General features: G+C 37.9%; 1 protein-coding gene across 2 annotated transcripts; it reads left to right on the top strand.

Annotated features, from left to right (window-relative positions):
• Window positions 1–461: 461 nt before the first annotated feature.
• cpne3 (copine III) lies at window positions 462–18,864 on the top strand. Of its 2 annotated transcripts, XM_065258533.2 has the most exons (17): window positions 462–690; window positions 2,266–2,407; window positions 2,489–2,668; window positions 2,767–2,841; window positions 4,743–4,814; window positions 4,899–4,979; window positions 5,054–5,143; window positions 8,393–8,491; window positions 8,574–8,660; window positions 10,557–10,616; window positions 10,704–10,837; window positions 11,157–11,211; window positions 11,288–11,339; window positions 11,438–11,571; window positions 11,642–11,878; window positions 15,167–15,281; window positions 17,644–17,783. In XM_065258533.2, exons 2-16 carry the CDS (start codon window positions 2,270–2,272, stop codon window positions 15,275–15,277), a joined length of 1,605 nt encoding a protein of 534 aa, XP_065114605.1. In that variant the 5' UTR covers window positions 462–690; window positions 2,266–2,269; the 3' UTR covers window positions 15,278–15,281; window positions 17,644–17,783. The 2 variants fall into 2 exon arrangements, with proteins under 2 accessions (XP_065114605.1, XP_065114604.1); XM_065258532.2 differs by lacking the exon at window positions 15,167–15,281 and having other exon boundaries at window positions 17,644–18,864.
• The last annotated feature ends 293 nt before the right edge of the window (window positions 18,865–19,157 follow it).

Below are 19,157 nucleotides of genomic sequence, written 5' to 3' on the forward strand. Positions count from 1 at the left end.
TCACTTGAATTTGCTCAGTGTCTTAGATTTTATGTATTTGCTAAATTTATGCTAAAACTAAGTCTTACATTCAGTTCTGTTACTATTTAATCAATAAATAATAAATAAACTATATTAAAAAGAAACTAGTTACCTGAGATTAACCAGTACCTACTTTAAATAGTAAAATGTGTTTTATTAGATGCAGTGTTGAAAAAGATAAACATCCTTCATTATATTGAAATAATACACAAACACGAGATTTATTCTGTAACCTTTCGATGTTTGTAATATAAAGTTGTTTATACATTTATTTTTTACATTCTATGCTCACATTCAACATTCTGGAAAAACAGAATAATGTCAAAAGCTGATGTTTTTACATTGCGCTAAATTTTCCACACTGACCCTGATTTATTACACTGCTCTAGCGCTCATGTTTAGTCACTTCCTCCACTGCATGCATGAATCCACTGCGCATGCGCAGTACAGGACACACCGCCAAGGGAACGACCCAACGGTCTTACTCACATACAGATCAAAACAAACTTAACAAGAGTACACTTAGGGAAACGCTTGCTTACTTTTTACTTACAATCTTTATTTGCCTAAGCTGTTTCAGCGCTAAGTGGACGCCCGGGAAGAGAAAAAAGAAACCAGACCAAACCGAAACTATTAACCCAGTTAAGCAGCCATAGACTAACCACTAAGGTAAGTTATTCACTTATATGTATACCAGGGATACCAAATCATAGCTGTATAACGTTCATGTAAAAGTTTGGCCGCAGTTGACACATCTGACACATTTCTGTATCTGCGTCCATAACTCATAACGTCACAGCGAGCTTATTGCGTCACTGTCAATAATGCAAAGGCGAGCTGAAGTTAAAACAGCGTTATCTGCGTTATTGAAGTGCGAATCGAAACCGTGATCTTGTTAAGTGTTGCTTTTCTGCAGATGGGTGTGTTGAGCTCTATTAGCTTTAAGCTATAGTGTTTAAAACAGCTGTATAAATAGGGTGTGTGAACAGGGCGAGTCAGTCACTGTGTATTTTTGTGTGGGAGGAGCAAGACTATTGGAAACTTAAACTTTACTTCATATCAATCAATCCTGCATCAGATCACGTTATAGATTTCAAATATTTTTTTACAGATTATGATACACTGTGTCAGATAGATATTATACCATAGTACTTTCATATATATAATATTATAGTTACATGGTATTGTGTGTTTACAATTATGTAATCTACAAAATACTGCATGTACAGACATAAACAATTATGTTTGACATGATTAAAGTACATAAGCACAGTAAAACAGTATTGATCACTGTATAATGTAACCAGTTTACATTTGCATTTATGCATTTTGTAGATGGTTTAATCCAAAGTGACTTACAGTCAATTCAAAGTAAATTTTATGAGTATGTGTGGTTTCCTGTGTGGGAACCTTTGGGCTTTAAACACAATGCTACAAGTAAAATATTAAACACCCTCATTTTATTTAAATGTGTGAATTGTCTTGAATTGAGCAGAATAGTTTAACCAAAACAGCATAACCTTACATAAAAGCTATTTTGGTTCCTAAATGCGCATGTTATACAAAATCCATTCTTACAAGGACGTAAATATGTGTTGGCAGTGTGTGAACACAACAAGCCTACAATGAAAATCTATCCTATACTTCTTTTTTAATCCCCATTAAACCATGGACATCTCATTAGATAAGTTGTTTGGATCTTCTTGTTAATGTGATGTCACACTGATAAAGCCCCACCCACAGTCACTGACTGACTTAATTTTTAGAAAACATTTTGGACATGGGCATTTTGAGCCAAAACTTTATAGAGACATTCTAAGCAAAAATGGAAATAGTATGTGCCCTTTAATAACAGCACAGTTGTTCTATATCTATATATTTCAGAACTAGTCTATAACGTGTTTTAAAAGTTTGGCCAATCAAACAAATAGGAAGTGTGAGAAACCATACTATTCTTAGCTTGAATGATTTAATCTATGCATACGTGCATTTGAATTTTAACCACACTAATTGTCTAGCACAAGTGGTTGATAAGAAAGTACGGAAATAACAATAAGTAAACAGTGTTGGTGGTCATAGCATGCATTGTTATGGTATCCACTGAAAACGGAGAAGACAGAAACCACTAAGCTATTTCCGTGTTAGCCAGTTTAATAGTTTTGGCAAACTTTTGTATCACAAAACCATTTTTAGTTCCCATGGCACAATTGTAATACTTTCCACGTAATGTTTCCATTTAAACAGTCCAATGGCGACAGCAACGCCGTGTGTGTCCAAGGTGGAGCTGACGGTCTCCTGTGAAAATCTGTTGGACATGGATATCGGGTCCAAGTCTGACCCTCTGTGTGTTCTTCTCATGAATACATCTGAAAACCAGTGGTTCGAGGTGAGTTCCCTTGACCTGCTGTGCAAACGAAATAGCTCAGATGTCTATGCGAGAGAATTGTGAAGTTTTTTTTTTTTCAAGGTTGGTCGCACAGAGAGGGTTAAGAATTGCCTGAACCCAAAATTTGCCAAGAAGTTTCTCGTCGATTACTACTTTGAGATCGTTCAGAAGCTGAGATTCGGCGTTTATGATATTGACAATAAAACCATTGATTTAAGCGATGATGATTTTCTGGGAGAGTTGGAATGCACTCTGGGTCAGGTAAGAGAATGAGATCTAGATTTTAAGAAATAGTTTGAAATTTAAATTTGTTTTTACTTGTATAATGTTATCTATTGCTGTTTATTTGATCTCCACAGATTGTTTCTAGCAGCAAGCTGGTGAGACCTTTGGTTCTGAAGAACAAAAAACCTGCGGGAAAGGGAACTATTACGGTAAATGTCTTTATAAGAATACACATGAAATGATCCCATGAACTGATTTGATGAGTGTAAGTGACTTTATTGGGGCAAACACGTGTTAAAAACAGGAATTTTGGGCGGGAAATATATAAGTTCAATTTTGTAAGTTTGCATGTGGTATTACATTCTCATTCTCGAAAGAATTTATTTGGACAGAAATTTCTGTAGCGCGGGATTTATGAAAATCAATAATATTTAAAGCTGCAATCTGTAACTTTTATATTATATATTATTTACGGTTTCAGCGGCAACAACATAAACAAACGACTTTTATGGCCCAAACTAATAACTAGAGTTTCTCTAGAGTAGATAACCAGTAAATGACCTTAGTTCATATCATAGCTAATGCTTTTTGGTTATGTCATGCTGTCACGTCACGTAAACACAACCCCAGCGCGAACTTTGGAACAGTCCATTTCTGACGAAATGACAGAGGGGTTAGGGCAAGTCCATGTATTGGAGAATATAGTTTCTACAAAGTCAGACATCGAGGCAGATTGCCATAGAAACAGTGCAGATAATCCGGGACACAGCATATGTACCAAAATCGGATATGGACCAAAAGTGAACAAGGTATAAAAGACGTTTACTAACTTTGATTTCCTGACGGCTTTTAAACACACTTGGCGCCCTATTTTACTGATCTAAGCGCATTGTCTAAAGCGCATGGCGCATGGTCTAAAAGGGAATATCCAAATCCACTTTTACTAATTTAATGACGGGAAAATGGTTTATGCGCCAAGAGCACAGCCTAAAAGGTTGTTCCTATTCTCTTAATGAGTAATGGGTATGTTTTGCCGTAACGTGCAATAAACCAATGAGAGTATCGGCTATCATTCCCTTTAAAAGCAAGTTGCGCCTGGCGCCATGCTTATCCCTATTTAGAAAGCGGAATTTGTAAACTGAAAAACTAGCAGTGGAAGAAGATCACCAGTTTAAAATTGATATAAAAAATTGCGTTGTTTTCATTTTTATTGAAATTGTTATTATTAAAACCTTTAAAAGCCATTTTCTTTCAGTCATAGAAGTGAAAATAGCAGGCTTTTTATAGCTGTAAATGTATTGATATCCTACATAATCATTTTAATCTCATAAAATAATTTGCAAATATGCAAGAAAAGGTTTGTACTATAAAAATACTTTATTTGTAACAAGCTAGAGATAAAGAATTTACAAACGTGCGGAGAGCCGTTTCAGCACTCGAACAGCGCCATGTTTTTTTTATAGCATTACTTAAAAATGTTTCTCATCTCACCATATCCACCGGTACAGAGTCATCATAAACAATAAATCCGTGGGGTAGCATTTAAAAAACATTTAAAAACAGATGCATTTGTTTAAAGCAAAGCATTTATTTACTTACCTGGCTACAGGTGAAGCAGCTCTTTACACCTTCTTACGTCTCATAATCGCTCCTCATTTATGTCCAAGAGACTCAATAATAATCTTGTACATTTTTATCCTTTAATTTTTAATATTTAAAAGCGTTTTTGTGCTGCTGCGCATGCATGTATGTGATAAGCAAACGTGCGTTGTTGTCCCGTTTATAGGTGCATATTATTAACGCGCTCTTTAAATAACAAAAGCGATATTGCTCCATAGACTTTAGACCAGGTTTTAGTTGGTCAATTTTAGTTGCCTAAAAATAGCAATGCGCCAACAAACCACCTGAACACACCTCGTTTTCAGACCAGAAAGCCCATGAGCGCAAAATCGGGCGCAAATGCATTTGCTATTTAAACAACGTGGCGCAAAACGTGAAAATGATCATTGCGTCGGGTTGAAACTAGCAAAAGACACTTCAGTCGCGCATTGCTCCGAGTGTATGATAAGAGCCCAAAGATTGTCAGCCAGTATATTGTGATTTGTTTCAGATCACGGCAGAAGAAATCAAGGACAACAGAGTCGTGAATTTTGAGATGGAGGCCAGGAAACTGGACAATAAGGTAAAACTGTGTGATCACAGAAGGTCAGAATTAGCAATTTTGTTGTATTTCGCATCCAATCTCTAAACATGTGCTTTGTTACAGGATTTCTTTGGAAAATCAGACCCCTACTTGGAATTTTACAGACAAACGGAAACAGGCTGGCAGCTTGCTCACAGAACAGAGGTCAGGTTCTGCCTTAAACCAACATGAATGTTTGTTACTGTTTGTTGTTTACATGGTTATCTTTTGTATATCAGGTGGTGAAAAACAACTTAAACCCTTGCTGGAGACCATTCAAAATCTCTCTCCAGTCTCTCTGTGGAGGTAACATGGAAAAACCAATCAAGGTAGAGTATCTTTGTAGGATTTCATGCCTGTAATGTAAATAGACGCCCTGATTCTAACACAAGTTTTACATTAAATGCTGTGCGCTTGGATTAACGATGACTAATTGTTCTGGCTCGCCTGTAGAAGCTGTAAAATTCTTGACTTGCTTTTGGGTTGTGAGACAGATTTTTGTGGTTTACAATCGGCACTCATGACTTTGTGATTTTTCTGCTAAAGCATCTTCACTGTCGGGAAAAGAGCAGGTATTTTCATCAGACTGTGTGTTTCATCTGTTAACCTGTGTGTTAGTGAATAGCTGGTGGTGTGTCCTTCACAGTTCAGTAGAAGGGAGCTATTCTGTCAAACTTTTGTCTTCTGAATGAGCTCATTATTAACCACACATGTTAACTCTTTAACTGCTAGGGTCATTCTCAGAAAAACAATGCCATTTTTGCTTGTTTAAAAAAATTAAGAAAATATATCAAATCATTTTTCGGGAACATTTTTGCCAACTTCAGTGCCAAGGCTGTGACCACTAAGGCCCCCTCAAAATATTTATAAGAGTGGTTTACAGTATATTGGCATATTATTATTACACCCAATTGTAATTCATATCAATTTCAATATATAATTTAGTGTAACTATGTACGTAGTACGGTATTTAGTCCTTAAAATCTGTATTATTTTTAATAAAACTTAAAATTGATTACATTCTATATATGCACATTTGTCTGCGTTGCAATGAGGAATAAAGAAGTTAAATTAATTGTATTTATATAGCGATTTTTTTTTTACAATGTTGCGTTGTTTTAAAGCAGATTTACATGAAACCCAAAGAAAAGAAACATCAGAAACCGGAAAATTATTAAATTTATAGTATATAGAATACAACATATAGTATTATTGCAGATTTAAATTTTATTGTCCTCATAAATAGATTATAATGTAATAAAATAGTGTATATATATTCTTCGACTATCAAGCATTCAGACAAGGGGCCCTATTTTAACGATCTGAAACGCAAGTGCGAAGCGCAACGCGCAAGTGAGTTTGTGGGCGGATCTTGGGCGCTGTTGCTATTTTCCCGGCGTGAGAAATAACTCTTGCGCCGGGCGCAAATCAATAAGGGGTTGGTCTGAAGTAGGTTCATTATTCATATGTGTGGTTTGGGCGTAACGTCAAATAAACCAATCAGAACGCTATCCAACATTCCCTTTAAACACAAGGGCGCAAGTTCCATGGCGGGTTGCTATTATTATGACGGATTTACCAGACGTACGCCAGGAGCGGTTCACAGCCGAGGAGACCCACGTTCTTGTAAGAGCAGTCAAAGACACAGAAGTTGTTTTGTATGGGGATAGGAGAAATCCGCCCAAATCAGCGTAGGTTAAACAGGCGTGAGAGGAAATAGCCACAGTCTCATCAGCTGGCATCCCCATCGACATCGTTGCGCCAAGCGCTACAATGATGTCAGGAGACGGGGGAATCCCAAGCTTGCCAGCATAAATCGGGCACGCCGTGTAACGGGAGGTGGATCTGCCTCTACACAGACGCCAACAGAGGACATCGCTGTGTCCACCCTCACCGCTGAAAGGGTTTGGGAGCTTTGAAATCGGACCCAAGAAACGCAAGCAAGGTCCAACTCCAAAGTACTCTTACAAATCAAGTTCATATACATTAAGATTTCTTATGAAAACATTTAAATTATTATTTACATAAAATAAACGTAATACAGCCACACAACAAACTTATGAAAATATTTTAATCGTTATTTGCATGAGAATTTTTTTTAACGCAGCCACACAATAAATTAAAACTATCACCACAATGCTCACCACTATGATTTCCCTTATCCCGTGTATTAATATTTTTTAGTGTAACAATTTATGATTTGCAAAAATAACTGTTGCATCTGTGTAGATTAGATAAGCAAAGTGTGTGCGCGTTGTGCACGCTATACATTATGGTCAAGCATGCGCCCTTAGTAGTAATGCAAAGTCGGCAACACCAAAGCTCCAAAAGTATCAAAAATATTTATTGATTAAAAACAGTGCTAGGCATCAGGTAACGTTTCGAGGGCAGGCTCTTCATCAGCATGCGCCCTTAAAATAGCATAATGAACAACGCGCAACGCGCCACTGACTTTAAACGTTTTTTTCTGGTCAGTGGCGCAATTGTTTTTTGAAACTGGAAAATAGCATCAGGGATGGTTTGCGCCGGAACACGCCTCTTTTTTTGCGCTGAACCGCCCAGGGAGCGCAAGTTCATTCCCTAGTTTGCCGACGTGCGTCTGTGGAGGGAAAAACCCGCTGTGCACCGGTGCAAAATACGAATGATACATGCGTCACTGACAAAGTCAATTGCGCTGGGTGCAAGATAGGGCCCAAGAAGTAAAAATAAAATGTAACATTATTAAAATAAACAGAATTAAATTTGATACATATACACACCAAACTGCAGTGGCGGCCGGTGACTTTTTTTTTTTGAGGGTGCACGATGCAAAGTTCGTCACAACATGTATGTAGCCCGTCATGTGTGTGGTTTGTCATTTCAAAATATGTTTTCGGCGCGTTGAGTAAACCTATGTGCATCACGTTTTGTCAAAATAAGAGCCTGCTGCAGACGCATCTAAAGGGTTTATGATAAAAGAGACGCTCATGTTTGCCAGATACTCGCATAATCTCATAACGTAATCTGAGTTTACTGTTAAGGGAGTGTCTTGCGTATATTTTGTGAATGTGAGCGTCTCTTTTATCATAAATGGTTTTGACGCGTGTGCAACAGGCACTTATTTACATGGTTAACATGACGCAACAAACACATATTTTGAAAACACGAGCAATACACATGACACTCCGAACACATATTTCGAATTTGCGCCCCTCGGAAGAGCTAAACAGTGTGACTGTTCATTGTTTTGTTAATTTTATAGGGCACATGTGGCATTGAGAAGAACTGAGAAAGAACCACTGTCATAGTAAAGTGTCATTAAATGTTTCATTTCTGAGAAACCAGGTGTTTCAAATTAACAATATCAGTGGATGCGGGCAAATTTTCATCCATCCATTTGTTCTGATTTCTGATATTCTGTCTAGTGGTGTCTTGCTTGTTTTTTAATGAAGAGACCCATAGATCAAAGATCAACAGTGATCTATGGTTCTTCATTTTGTAAGCCGTTTTGCATGCAGAATTTGCATCTATTTCTCTCTTTCTCTTCTCTCTCTCTCTTTCTCTCTCTAACACATGCTCTGTTTTCGAACCCTTTTCAGATTGAATGTTACGATTATGACAACGATGGATCTCATGATTTAATCGGAATTTTTGAGACCAATATGAAACGGCTGCAGGAGGCTTCCCGCACCGCTCCGGTAAGTTTCCACAGGACATGTTTGATATCAGCTCAATAGAGCGGAATGATGTTCGTCTGAGCTGTTGATTTGTGTCCCGCAGGCCGAGTTTGACTGTATAAACAGTAAGAAAAAGCAGAAGAAGAAAAGTTATAAAAACTCAGGAGTCGTCAGTGTGAAACTTTGCCAGGTATTTGTCGCATACCCACACATCTCCTTTACAGTTCTGTGCAAACGTCTTAGGCCACTATGCCAGCATTCGATTTGTTGTTTTTGCTTGGTATATTGATCATATATAATTATTTCTCAGTCTCTTTATTAGAATACAACCAGAAAATCTGGGAAATTTGTATGGAGTATTAAAAAACTGAATAAACAGGGTTCCCAGGGATCATGGCATTTCTGGAATATCATGGAATTTTAAAAAGAAGAAGAAGTTTTATTTACATAGCACCTTTCCAAAGCTTAAGCTCGCTTTACATATCAAAAGGCTTATTCCAGACATTGAAAGTCAGGGAATTTATATTTTTTTGGTCCTAGTCATGAAATATCAGGGATTTTGTTTGTTGCTTTAAATTTGAGTTTGCATATATCAAAATATAATCAGCTTGTTATATCTTCTGTATGTGAATGTTGATTCATCCCAAAATGCTTTTTTGCATAGTTGTGTTTGACAAATGAAAACGTCTCTGGTTACGTATGTAACTGTTGTTCCCTGAAAAGGGAACGAGACGCTGCGTCTCCCTTGCCATACTTCCTGCGTCCCTGTAACGCTGTCTTTGGCAATATTTCAGATAGCGATATACTTCTTGGCTCCCGCATCACCCTGTCCTTAAGCCTCACCATTGGTTGAATTTAATATACACATTCAGAGCACTTACTCCTGGAGGCGTCCCCAAAGTGTCACCGCAGTGACGCAGCGCGAGTTCCCTCGAAAGGGAACTGTAACAATGTATCTTAAAAGGTAACACAATGTAACCTTGCTCTCACTTAAAATGTGTCCCCACATGTAGTCCTTGAATTTGAGGGTATTGAACCTGGAAAGTCCTTGAAAGGTCGTTTGAAGTTAACTAAGGTTTGGGAACCCTGTTGTTAAGTTGTGACATAAGGAATGCCGTTTCTGGCTCCAAGCCTCGACGGATTTCAAGTGAGACTACAATCTAAACAGCTGTTTATTTATTTTATATCATATTTATTTTATGATTATATCATATAATCACAGTGTACACCATTATCAGGCTGATACTGTAGCAACAAAAAATTTAGTTTTTTTGTCAGTGAAAGTAAGTGAAAACTCAGGGAGTTTGACGTGTGGCTTAAAGTGGGAATCCTGAATAAAGTTATAAGCTAAAGTGTCAAGTATTTAGTGCAGGATGTCCGAAACCTAAATTAAATGAAATCCTAATTTTTAATCGAATGACTTCAGGACTTCAGTATTCTCAGAAGAGTTCAGATGTGTTTAGTACCAAGAGAGATCAAACTAAATACTCACTTTTGCCTGAAGCCAATTTTGTGTTTTTAATTTTGTGTACATATGAACAGATATTAAAACGTTCCTTAAACAAACAAAGCTGGTGGTGGCCTAAAACTTTTGCACAATATTCAGGGCTCCAGACTAACTTTTTTCACTAGGAGCACAGTGGCCCCCAACTGAAAATTTTAGGGGCGCAACCAGAAAATTTAGGGGCACACACCGTAAATCAACATGCTCACCAAATATTCACATTTCTACTAATTTCCACTGTATTACTAATAAATACTTGATGATAGATGCAGAAATTACAATGTGCTGTTTCAAATTCAGTGTCACATTTTATTGTGCACTTTTGAAAAAAAAAAGGTCAAATTTACTGGTTGCACATGTGCGACTGGATGTAAAATTCAGTGGCACACTCTCAAATTTTAGGGGCAAAATGCCACCATTTGGGGGCAGTCTGGAGCCCTGATATTATAACATTAACATATACAGAGCCTGGTTCAGTTAGATAGTGGATGCGATGTAGGTAATTATGTATTGGATTTAAATAATAGGCACCAAAGTTGCGCAACTTTCAATGTATTTGAATGGTTATATTTGTTTATACAGATTGTCAGAGAATACACCTTCCTGGACTACATCATGGGTGGTTGTCAAATAAATTTCATTGTAAGTTCTGCTTTCGACTGTAAAGACAAGACATACACAGTTTTACAAAGTTGTGTACCTTGCTGACTCTTTTCATGTCTCTTACAGGTTGGTGTGGACTTCACGGGATCAAATGGTGATCCCAGGTCACCTGACTCTTTGCATTACATCAGTCCTCAAGGTGTGAATGAGTATCTGGCAGCCATCTGGTCAGTTGGCCTTGTGGTCCAAGACTATGACAGGTAAATGTTTTTTTTTTTTGTATCAAAATTGTCAAACTAATGGTCACTGGGGCAGTACCCTTTAAAAAGGTCCTAATATGTACCATTTAGGTGTGGATATGTATACATTTGGTACCAATATGTACCTTTGAGGAGGTATTAATATGCATGGTTTGGTATCAATATGACCCTCTGAGGTACTAATATAAACTCTATAGATGCAAATGTTTATTTTTTGAAAGGGTACCGCCCCGGGGACAGCTAGGGACCATTTTCTGACCATTGTTATGACCATTGTATGTATAGTAAATGCGTCATAACTTTCTTTTATCCATTGCAGTGACAAAATGTTTCCTGCTTTTGGGTTTGGTGCCCAGATTCCACCCAACTGGCAGGTAAATAAAATTACTTTGCTTGTATTTGTGCCATTACAAAGACATAAAAAATAATTAAAAAATATCAACTTTTTAGGTGTCCCATGAGTTTCCTCTCAATTTCAATCCCTCAAATCCATACTGTACAGGTATGTTACATTAACAGTATCAAATTACCAGCATTGTGGAAATGAGGTGTATGACAGGAAGTGATGCATATAAACAGGAAGTTGTAATTCTTTTACAGGTATAGAGGGTGTGGTGCAGGCCTATAGGAGTTGTCTTCCTCAGGTCAAACTTTACGGCCCTACAAATTTCGCCCCCATCATCACACACGTCGCTCGGTTTGCACAACAAGCTTTACAGGACAACAAAGCATCGGTAAGGAGAAGTCTCTCGAAAATTATATATTTGATTCACTGTCCACTGACTCCGCTTTCATGTGTTCTAGCAATACTATGTTCTGTTGATCATCACGGATGGGGTGATCACGGATATGGATCAGACCCGTTCGGCCATAGTCGCGGCTTCACGCTTGCCCATGTCTATAATCATTGTTGGCGTGGGGAAGGCTGACTTCACAGACATGGAGATTCTGGACGGAGATGACGGACGGCTGAAGTCTACCACGGGAGAGCCAGCCATTCGTGACATAGTGCAGTTTGTGCCCTTCAGAAAGTTTCAGAACGTGAGTGAACGATTGAAACACTTTACAATAAGGTTGTATTTGTTAACAATTAGCTAAAGCGATACTCCAGCCAAATATCAAAATTCAGAAAGCCATGCGAGATGCATATGTCCATCATCTTTCAGACAAACAGATTTGAAGTTATTTTAGGAAATGTCCATCCTCTAACAAGCTTATAACGGTAGAAAACAGGGATCAGGACACTTTTGACTTTGAAGCCCAAAAAGTGCACCCATCCTACACAGAGGTAATCCACACAGCTCCAGAGGTTTAATAAAAGTCTTCTGCGGGTAATCGATGCGATTTTGTAAGAAAATTATATATTTTTAAAACTTTATAAACTATAATAACTAGCTTCCGGTAATGACGCCATCTTGGACTTAAGCGATTCACTAGTGCTTACTAATGCTGCATTTACACCAACCGCGGTAAGGGCGTGAAGCGCGAGTGATTTCAATGTTAAGTCAATGTGAAGACGCGTTGACGCGCGTCAGGAGGTCCCGCGGCGCGGAAGAGGCGTTCGGCGCGGCGCGGAAGACGCGTTTCCGCCTCTTTCGCGCGTGAAGCTCGGGCGAAAGGCGCGAATTGAGCGTTGTGCGCTGTACGCGCGGTAAGCGCGAATGGTGCTTTTTGTGCATCTTGCGGTTCACGCGAATTTGCGGCTGACGCCCGAGTTGAAAAATTTGAACTTTGGCGGAATTTTGCGCCGCGTTAACCAATCAGGAGCCTGCTTGCTGCTGTGGTGGCAGCCCCGCATGGAGTCACTCACTCAAGCAGTCACTCGAAGCTATATGACACAAGTTGTTATTTCTATAGTGGAGACAGGAATAAAAAGGACCTCGCTTGGAAGAGTGTCAGTAAGGACTTTGGGCAACTTGGTAAGTTGTAATACACACTTCACTTTTGAGTCACGTGACGTTTATCTACCCGCGCCGTTTATTTTTCCCCATAGTAAGGTTACCCAATACAAAACTGGTAACTCTCTTGATAAATGCACAAGTAACATCAGTCATCTTGCAAACAGACACTCGCACAGTAGTTGCCCCTCCCACAAGAAGCGGATTTTGCTTCGGACGCGCGTCAAATGCTTGCTTTTTCCGCGCGTCTACTCCGCTCTACACGCGCGAATGCATCCAAATTGTTCAAGCGGCAAACCACGCGCGGTAGACGCGATTTTGACGCCCAAACCGCGTTTGGTGTAAACTCAGCATAATACAACTTTTTTTTTTTTTTAAGTGTTACTAACATCTTGCTGCTTTTTATAAACACGTTTAAAGGGATAGTTCGGCCAAAAATGATATTAAACCCATGATTTACTCACCCCCAAGCTGTCCGAGTTGCATATGTCCATCGTTTTTCAGACAAACACATTTTTGGATATTTTAGAAAATGTTTTAGATCTTTCAGTTGATTAAATGTAATGTTACGGGGTCCACCCATAGTCCACGACCTTCAAGTCCAAAAAAGTGCGTCCATCCTTCACAAATTACATCCAAACGGCTCCAGGATGATAAACGAAGGTCTTCTGAGGGTAATCCGCGCGGTGTTGTTGTAGAAATATCCATATTTAAAACTTTATTAACGAAAATAAATACCTTCCGGTAGCGCCGCCATCTTAGACTCCTCTGTACTCAGGAGAGAATATAAGCGTAGTGTACGCACTTTTCTTAGTGACGTATGACAAATTCGGAGGGCAGGGGCACAGAGCAGCAGCAGAGGAGCCTCCGTAGGCTGCGTAAGCTCTCATCCTGAATGTGGACGCGACCCAGATGGCGGCGCTACCGGAAGATAGTTATTTTCGTTAATAAAGTTTTAAATATGGATATTTCTACAACAACACCGCGCGGATTACCCTCAGAAGACCTTTGTTTATCCCCCTTGAGCAGTTTGGATTTAATTTGTGAAGGATGGACGCACTTTTTTTGGACTTGAAGGTCGTGGACTATGGGTGGACCCCGTAACATTACATTTAATCAGCTGAAAGATCTAAAACATTTTATAAAATATCCGAAAATGTGTTTGTCTGAACAACGATGGACATATGCAACTCAGACAGCTTGGGGGTGAGTAAATCATGGGTTTTATATCACTTTTGGCCGAACTATCCCTTTAAATCTAAGCTTGTTTTTCTTGTGGCTTTGGCTTTCTTCATCAGGGTTTTTGCTTTTATTTTAAATCGTTTTTAAAATTTGAATCTGGTATTATCCGTAACACGTTACAATAAGGTTGTATTTGTTAAAGGGACACTACACTTTTTTAAAAAATATTGTCATTTTCCAGCTCCCCTAGAGTTAAATATTTGATTTTTACCGTTTTGGAATCCATTCAGCCGATCTCCGGGTCTGGCGCTACCACTTTTAGCATAGCTTAGCATAATCCATTGAATCTGATTAGACCATTAGCATCGCGCTCAAGAGTAACCAAAGAGTTTCGATATTTTTCCTATTTAAAACTTGACTCTTCTGTAGATAAATCGTGTACTAAGAACGACAGAAAATTTAAAGTTGTGATTTTCTAGGCAGATATGATTAGGAACTATACTCACATTCTTGCGTAATAATCATGATCTTTGCTGCCGTAACATGGCTGCAGGAGGCGCAATGATATTACGCAGCAGCTGAAAATAGTCCCCTTAGTAACTTTCAATAGCAGGGGACTATTTTTGGGCAGTGCGTAATATCATTATTTTTAATTTTCCGTCGTCTTAGTACACGATGTAACTACAGAAGAGTCGAGTTTTAAATAGGAAAAATATTGAAACTCTTTGGTCATTTTATAACGCGATGCTAATGGTCTAATTAGATTCAATGGATTATGCTAAGCCATGCTAAAAGTCGTAGCGCCAGACCCGGAGATCAGCTGAATGGATTCCAAAACGGTAAAAATCAAATGTTTAACTCTATGAGAGCTGGAAAATTAGCCTATTTTCAAAAAAGTGCAGTGTTTCTTTAACATGAGTAAATGAATTAGCTAACATTAACTAACAATGAGCAATATAGTTTTTCAGCATGTTATTCAATTGTTCATAACTAATGTTAACCATTTATAAATGTAGTAGTAAATGCTAAAATTAAAATTAAAATTAGCTAAGATTAATAAATGTATTGCTAAGTGTTAGCTCATGTAAGCTAATGCATTCTCTAATGTTAACAAATACAACCTTTTTGTTTATGCCAGTAGATACTGAGCACATTTGGCTTGTTTTTATGGGGCGTTTTTAGCCTCAGACGATGGACATGCTTTAGCATGTAGCTTCTCATCTGTCCCTTTGTGTCCATTTCATTTCAGGCCCCCAGGGAAGCGCTTGCCCAATGTGTACTGGCAGAATTACCACAACAAGTCGCATCCTACTTCAAATATAGAAACCTGTCACCGCCTCACGAGCCAAATAATTCATAGACATGTAGGCTTCAAACATGCTTCTTTTTTATCTGCACCTGTCTGCATGTCTCATGTATTTATAAGACGCAACGCAAACACAGCAAAAATAATTCAGCTTTTCATTGAAGGCAACAGTGAGCGGGTGTAAGCTGGCTTATATGTTAAGGAATGACAATTACACAGAATAGGGCTTTCGTAAGATCTCATGATTTTCTGAATCACTGCACATCAGAACTCCTGTTGTGCCTGAATATATGTGACCCTGGACAACAAAACCTTCTTGGGTCGCAGGGGTATCATTGTAGCATTAGCCAACAATACATCGTATGGGTCAAAATTATCGTTTTGTTTTTAGTCAATATCATGTTCCTTAAAGATATTTTGTCAAAAATTTATTGGGCAATTAGTAATATGTGTTGCTAAGGACCTAATTTGGACAACTATGAAGGCGATTTAGATTTTTGCACCCTCAAATTCCAGATTTTCAAATAGTTAAATCCTAGCAAAACATACATCAATGGACATCTTCTGTATTCAGCTTTTATATGATGTATTAATCTCAATTTCAAAACATTGACCATTATCAGAGGCGGTCTTAACATAGAGGCATAGGTAGGCAGCTGCTTGGGGCCCCCTATCAGCGGTCATATTAGGGGGGCCCCAACCAACCTAATAAATAAATAAAGAAAACCCTAATCATCATGAACACTTCAAACTCATGGTATAAATGCAATTGTATAATATTCTTAAAAATATGTTGAAACTTTGAAATAGTAGTTAAAATGTCCAGTTCATGTTTATCTGTCACACATACACCCCCTTCTTTCGCAATGAAATGGTCTAGTCCGTAACATTGCGCGATGTGCGAAAGATACCTTTTATCACAGTCTTGGGCATGTGAAAGATTAGTAACAACATTGGCTTTAATGCATTGCTAGTTTTTGTGCAGCATCAGATTTAAAGCAACATCAAAGACTTTTTTTTACCTTAAAATAACGTTTCCAAAAAAGTTTCAGTCGTTCTTCCACTCGAAACAGGGTGAGAGGCACTTTCACATTCGCTTTGCATCCCTCTTATCGGCCAAAACCGCACTAAAGAAGTTTCCAACCGTCGGGTCGCGGTCCTCTAGTTCGAGTGAAAACTACAAAAACTTGCTTTACGGCAGACCTATAATCCAATCGGAGCCAGCTTTGCTTCAGTAGGCTAAATTATTTACGACAGTGGTAATGGACAATTCTGCTTCCAACCTGTAGGGGGGCAAAGAGCAAAAACTCTTTAGTGTTGCTTTAATTTTTTTCTCCCTCATTTACTGTTCGTGGCTGTTTTTGCTCCATTGACTTATTCTCTATTGGTTTGTGCTTTCCATCTTTATTTTGGAGTAAAAAATATTTTTTTTTATAAAACTTTTATAGATCGGATAGGGGGGCCCCATACATACCTTCGCCTTGGGCCCCCAATTTTCTAAATCCGCAAATGACCCTTGTTTTTGTGGTCAAGGGTCACATATGGTTAAAATTGCTGTAATTAAATAAACTTTTAACTTCGCAAATTCATGTCTGCATATTCAATAATTATAAGTTTCTATGGCAACACTTAAGGCTGCATGATTTTAACAATATGCAGCTGCAAGAAATTTTTTTATTTTAAAACCATACACAGTCTTTAAAGCATCACTCTCTCTCTGTCTCACCAGTCTCTGCTATCTGCATCGATCCAAGACTTTGACAATACCTAATTTTTTGAGGTATTAAAGGGATAGTTCACCCCAAATTGAAAATGTCAATGATATCAAAATGATGTCATCATTTACTCAGTCTCTTGTTGTTACAAACCTGTATACATTTCTTTGTTTTGATGAACAGGAAAGAAGATATTTTGAGGATTGTAACCAAAACGTTTATGAGCCCCATTCACTTCCATTGTATTCTTTATCCTACTATGGAAGTGAATAGGGCTTCTGATCGGTTTGGTTCAAACATTCATCAAAATATCTTCCTTTGTCTTCATCAGAACAAAGAAATGTATACAGGTTTGTCACAACATGAGAGTGAGTAAATGATGATGAATTTTCATTTTTGGGTGAACTATCCCTTTAAAATCATTCAGTTGCTGTCATGGGCATTTGCGATATCTTAACAATTTCGGTAAATCTTGTGCCCCTAGCAACACTCGTAACATCCCAAAATGAATCTATGTCTTGTAAGTGGATGCGTAGCTATTTTCTATTTCTTGATTTATTCATGATTTTATCTTTCTGACATGAAATTTATGCTAGTGCTGTATGTACTGTAGCCTCTTCCCTCTTGGGCACCGCCGCTTCATTTCTCCACAATATAAAAATTTGATGATTAACAATGTTTCTCTCTCCCTCTCTCTCTTTCTAGTCTCCTAAAGAAGCGTTGGCTCAATGCGTTCTCGCTGAGGTTCCTGGTCAGGTGGTTACTTTCTTTAACATGATGAAGTTTCCTCCTCTAAACTCCAACACTCCTGTGGCAGCTCCAGAGGGGCCGGTAAAAAGCTGAGAGGCCTTTCCTTAACTCATACTGCACAAAATTCCCAGATAAACATCTGGAAACATCTCGCATCTCTCCTCCCAACCTATACCTAGCATTATGTAAGGGATAATAAACAGCCAGTCATTTTTACAAATAACACCCAGACAGGGTGATAAGAATTATGTAATAAACTAGTTTATTTTGTTTTAAAATAATAATACATTTTTTTTACGATATTTTTACTTTTGCATTTTCTGTTGGTTATGGATCTTGATCTATATTTGGACGAAGTCTAAATGAATGAGATTAGTATAGTTAGATCTAAAGATAATTGGTATGTTTCACCCACGTAAATGAAATATCAGGAAATGTCTTAGTAAGTGTTGCAGGTGAGATGGGTACACACAGCAGCAGTATGAAAGTAATGTTTAAAAATGAATCCAGTGTCATTCCCTTTTAAACGTGTTTACAGCAATAATGTTTTATGCAATAATCATGTCAATATCTAAGTTCTCTTCTGTATGTCATGTTTTTATATCTGTGTATGATTTTTAAACCGTGCCTGATTCACATCAAATTTTGCATAGACGTATTGCCATGTTTCTTTGACACGTATGGGTCACATTATTTGCAGTTTTATTACCTGTACAAAAACCTGTGCTCAGAGGTTAACATATTTTGGCAGCTGCGTTCATGCCAAGTTTAACTTTTGACCAGAATGCACATATTAGATTACGGTAGTCTAATAACGTTTGTGTATACAGATAAAAGCCATACGATATAATCTGTTTATGAGGTTTATATCTAACTGGACTTTGTAGTCCTGTAGTGCCTGAATACATGGTGCATGTATACAATAAAACGTATATGCACAAATAATCTACTTTTTTTTATCAGTATTGATTATGTTCGATTTTTTTCACGTTCAGTAATGCACATTAAATCTCAACATCACGACCAGCCAATAGAGCATGGTGCAGTGTTTTTGCATGTAATGTGTCAACTCACTACTGTAGTAGTTGCTGTTAGATAGTGAGGATTGCATTTTTGTCCCTGTACCATACTCTGCTTTGTGCCAAAAATATAAAAATAAAACATGAAATAGCTGCATTTATGTTCATCATAATTGTTCATCTAATACAACATACACAAATGTGGCTTGTGTGCATGGTTAAACGATATACATCTATTATTACTTATAGGGTGTACTTTATTTTGTTGCGACCTATTTTGACATTAATGGCTGTATGTTAAGTTATTTTCAGACAACAGCAAATGTATATTGCTATACAAGTAGCACATTGACTACTTTAAAATATATCCAAACTTTACATAGCATTGTCCCTTGAGAAGATGGGTGATTCTCACGAAATCCAGATTGAGAAGGTGTCCAGCAGCAGAAT

The sequence above is a fragment of the Paramisgurnus dabryanus genome, chromosome 22 (genome assembly GCF_030506205.2).
Source record: "Paramisgurnus dabryanus chromosome 22, PD_genome_1.1, whole genome shotgun sequence".
Classification (NCBI taxonomy): Eukaryota; Metazoa; Chordata; class Actinopteri; order Cypriniformes; family Cobitidae; genus Paramisgurnus; species Paramisgurnus dabryanus.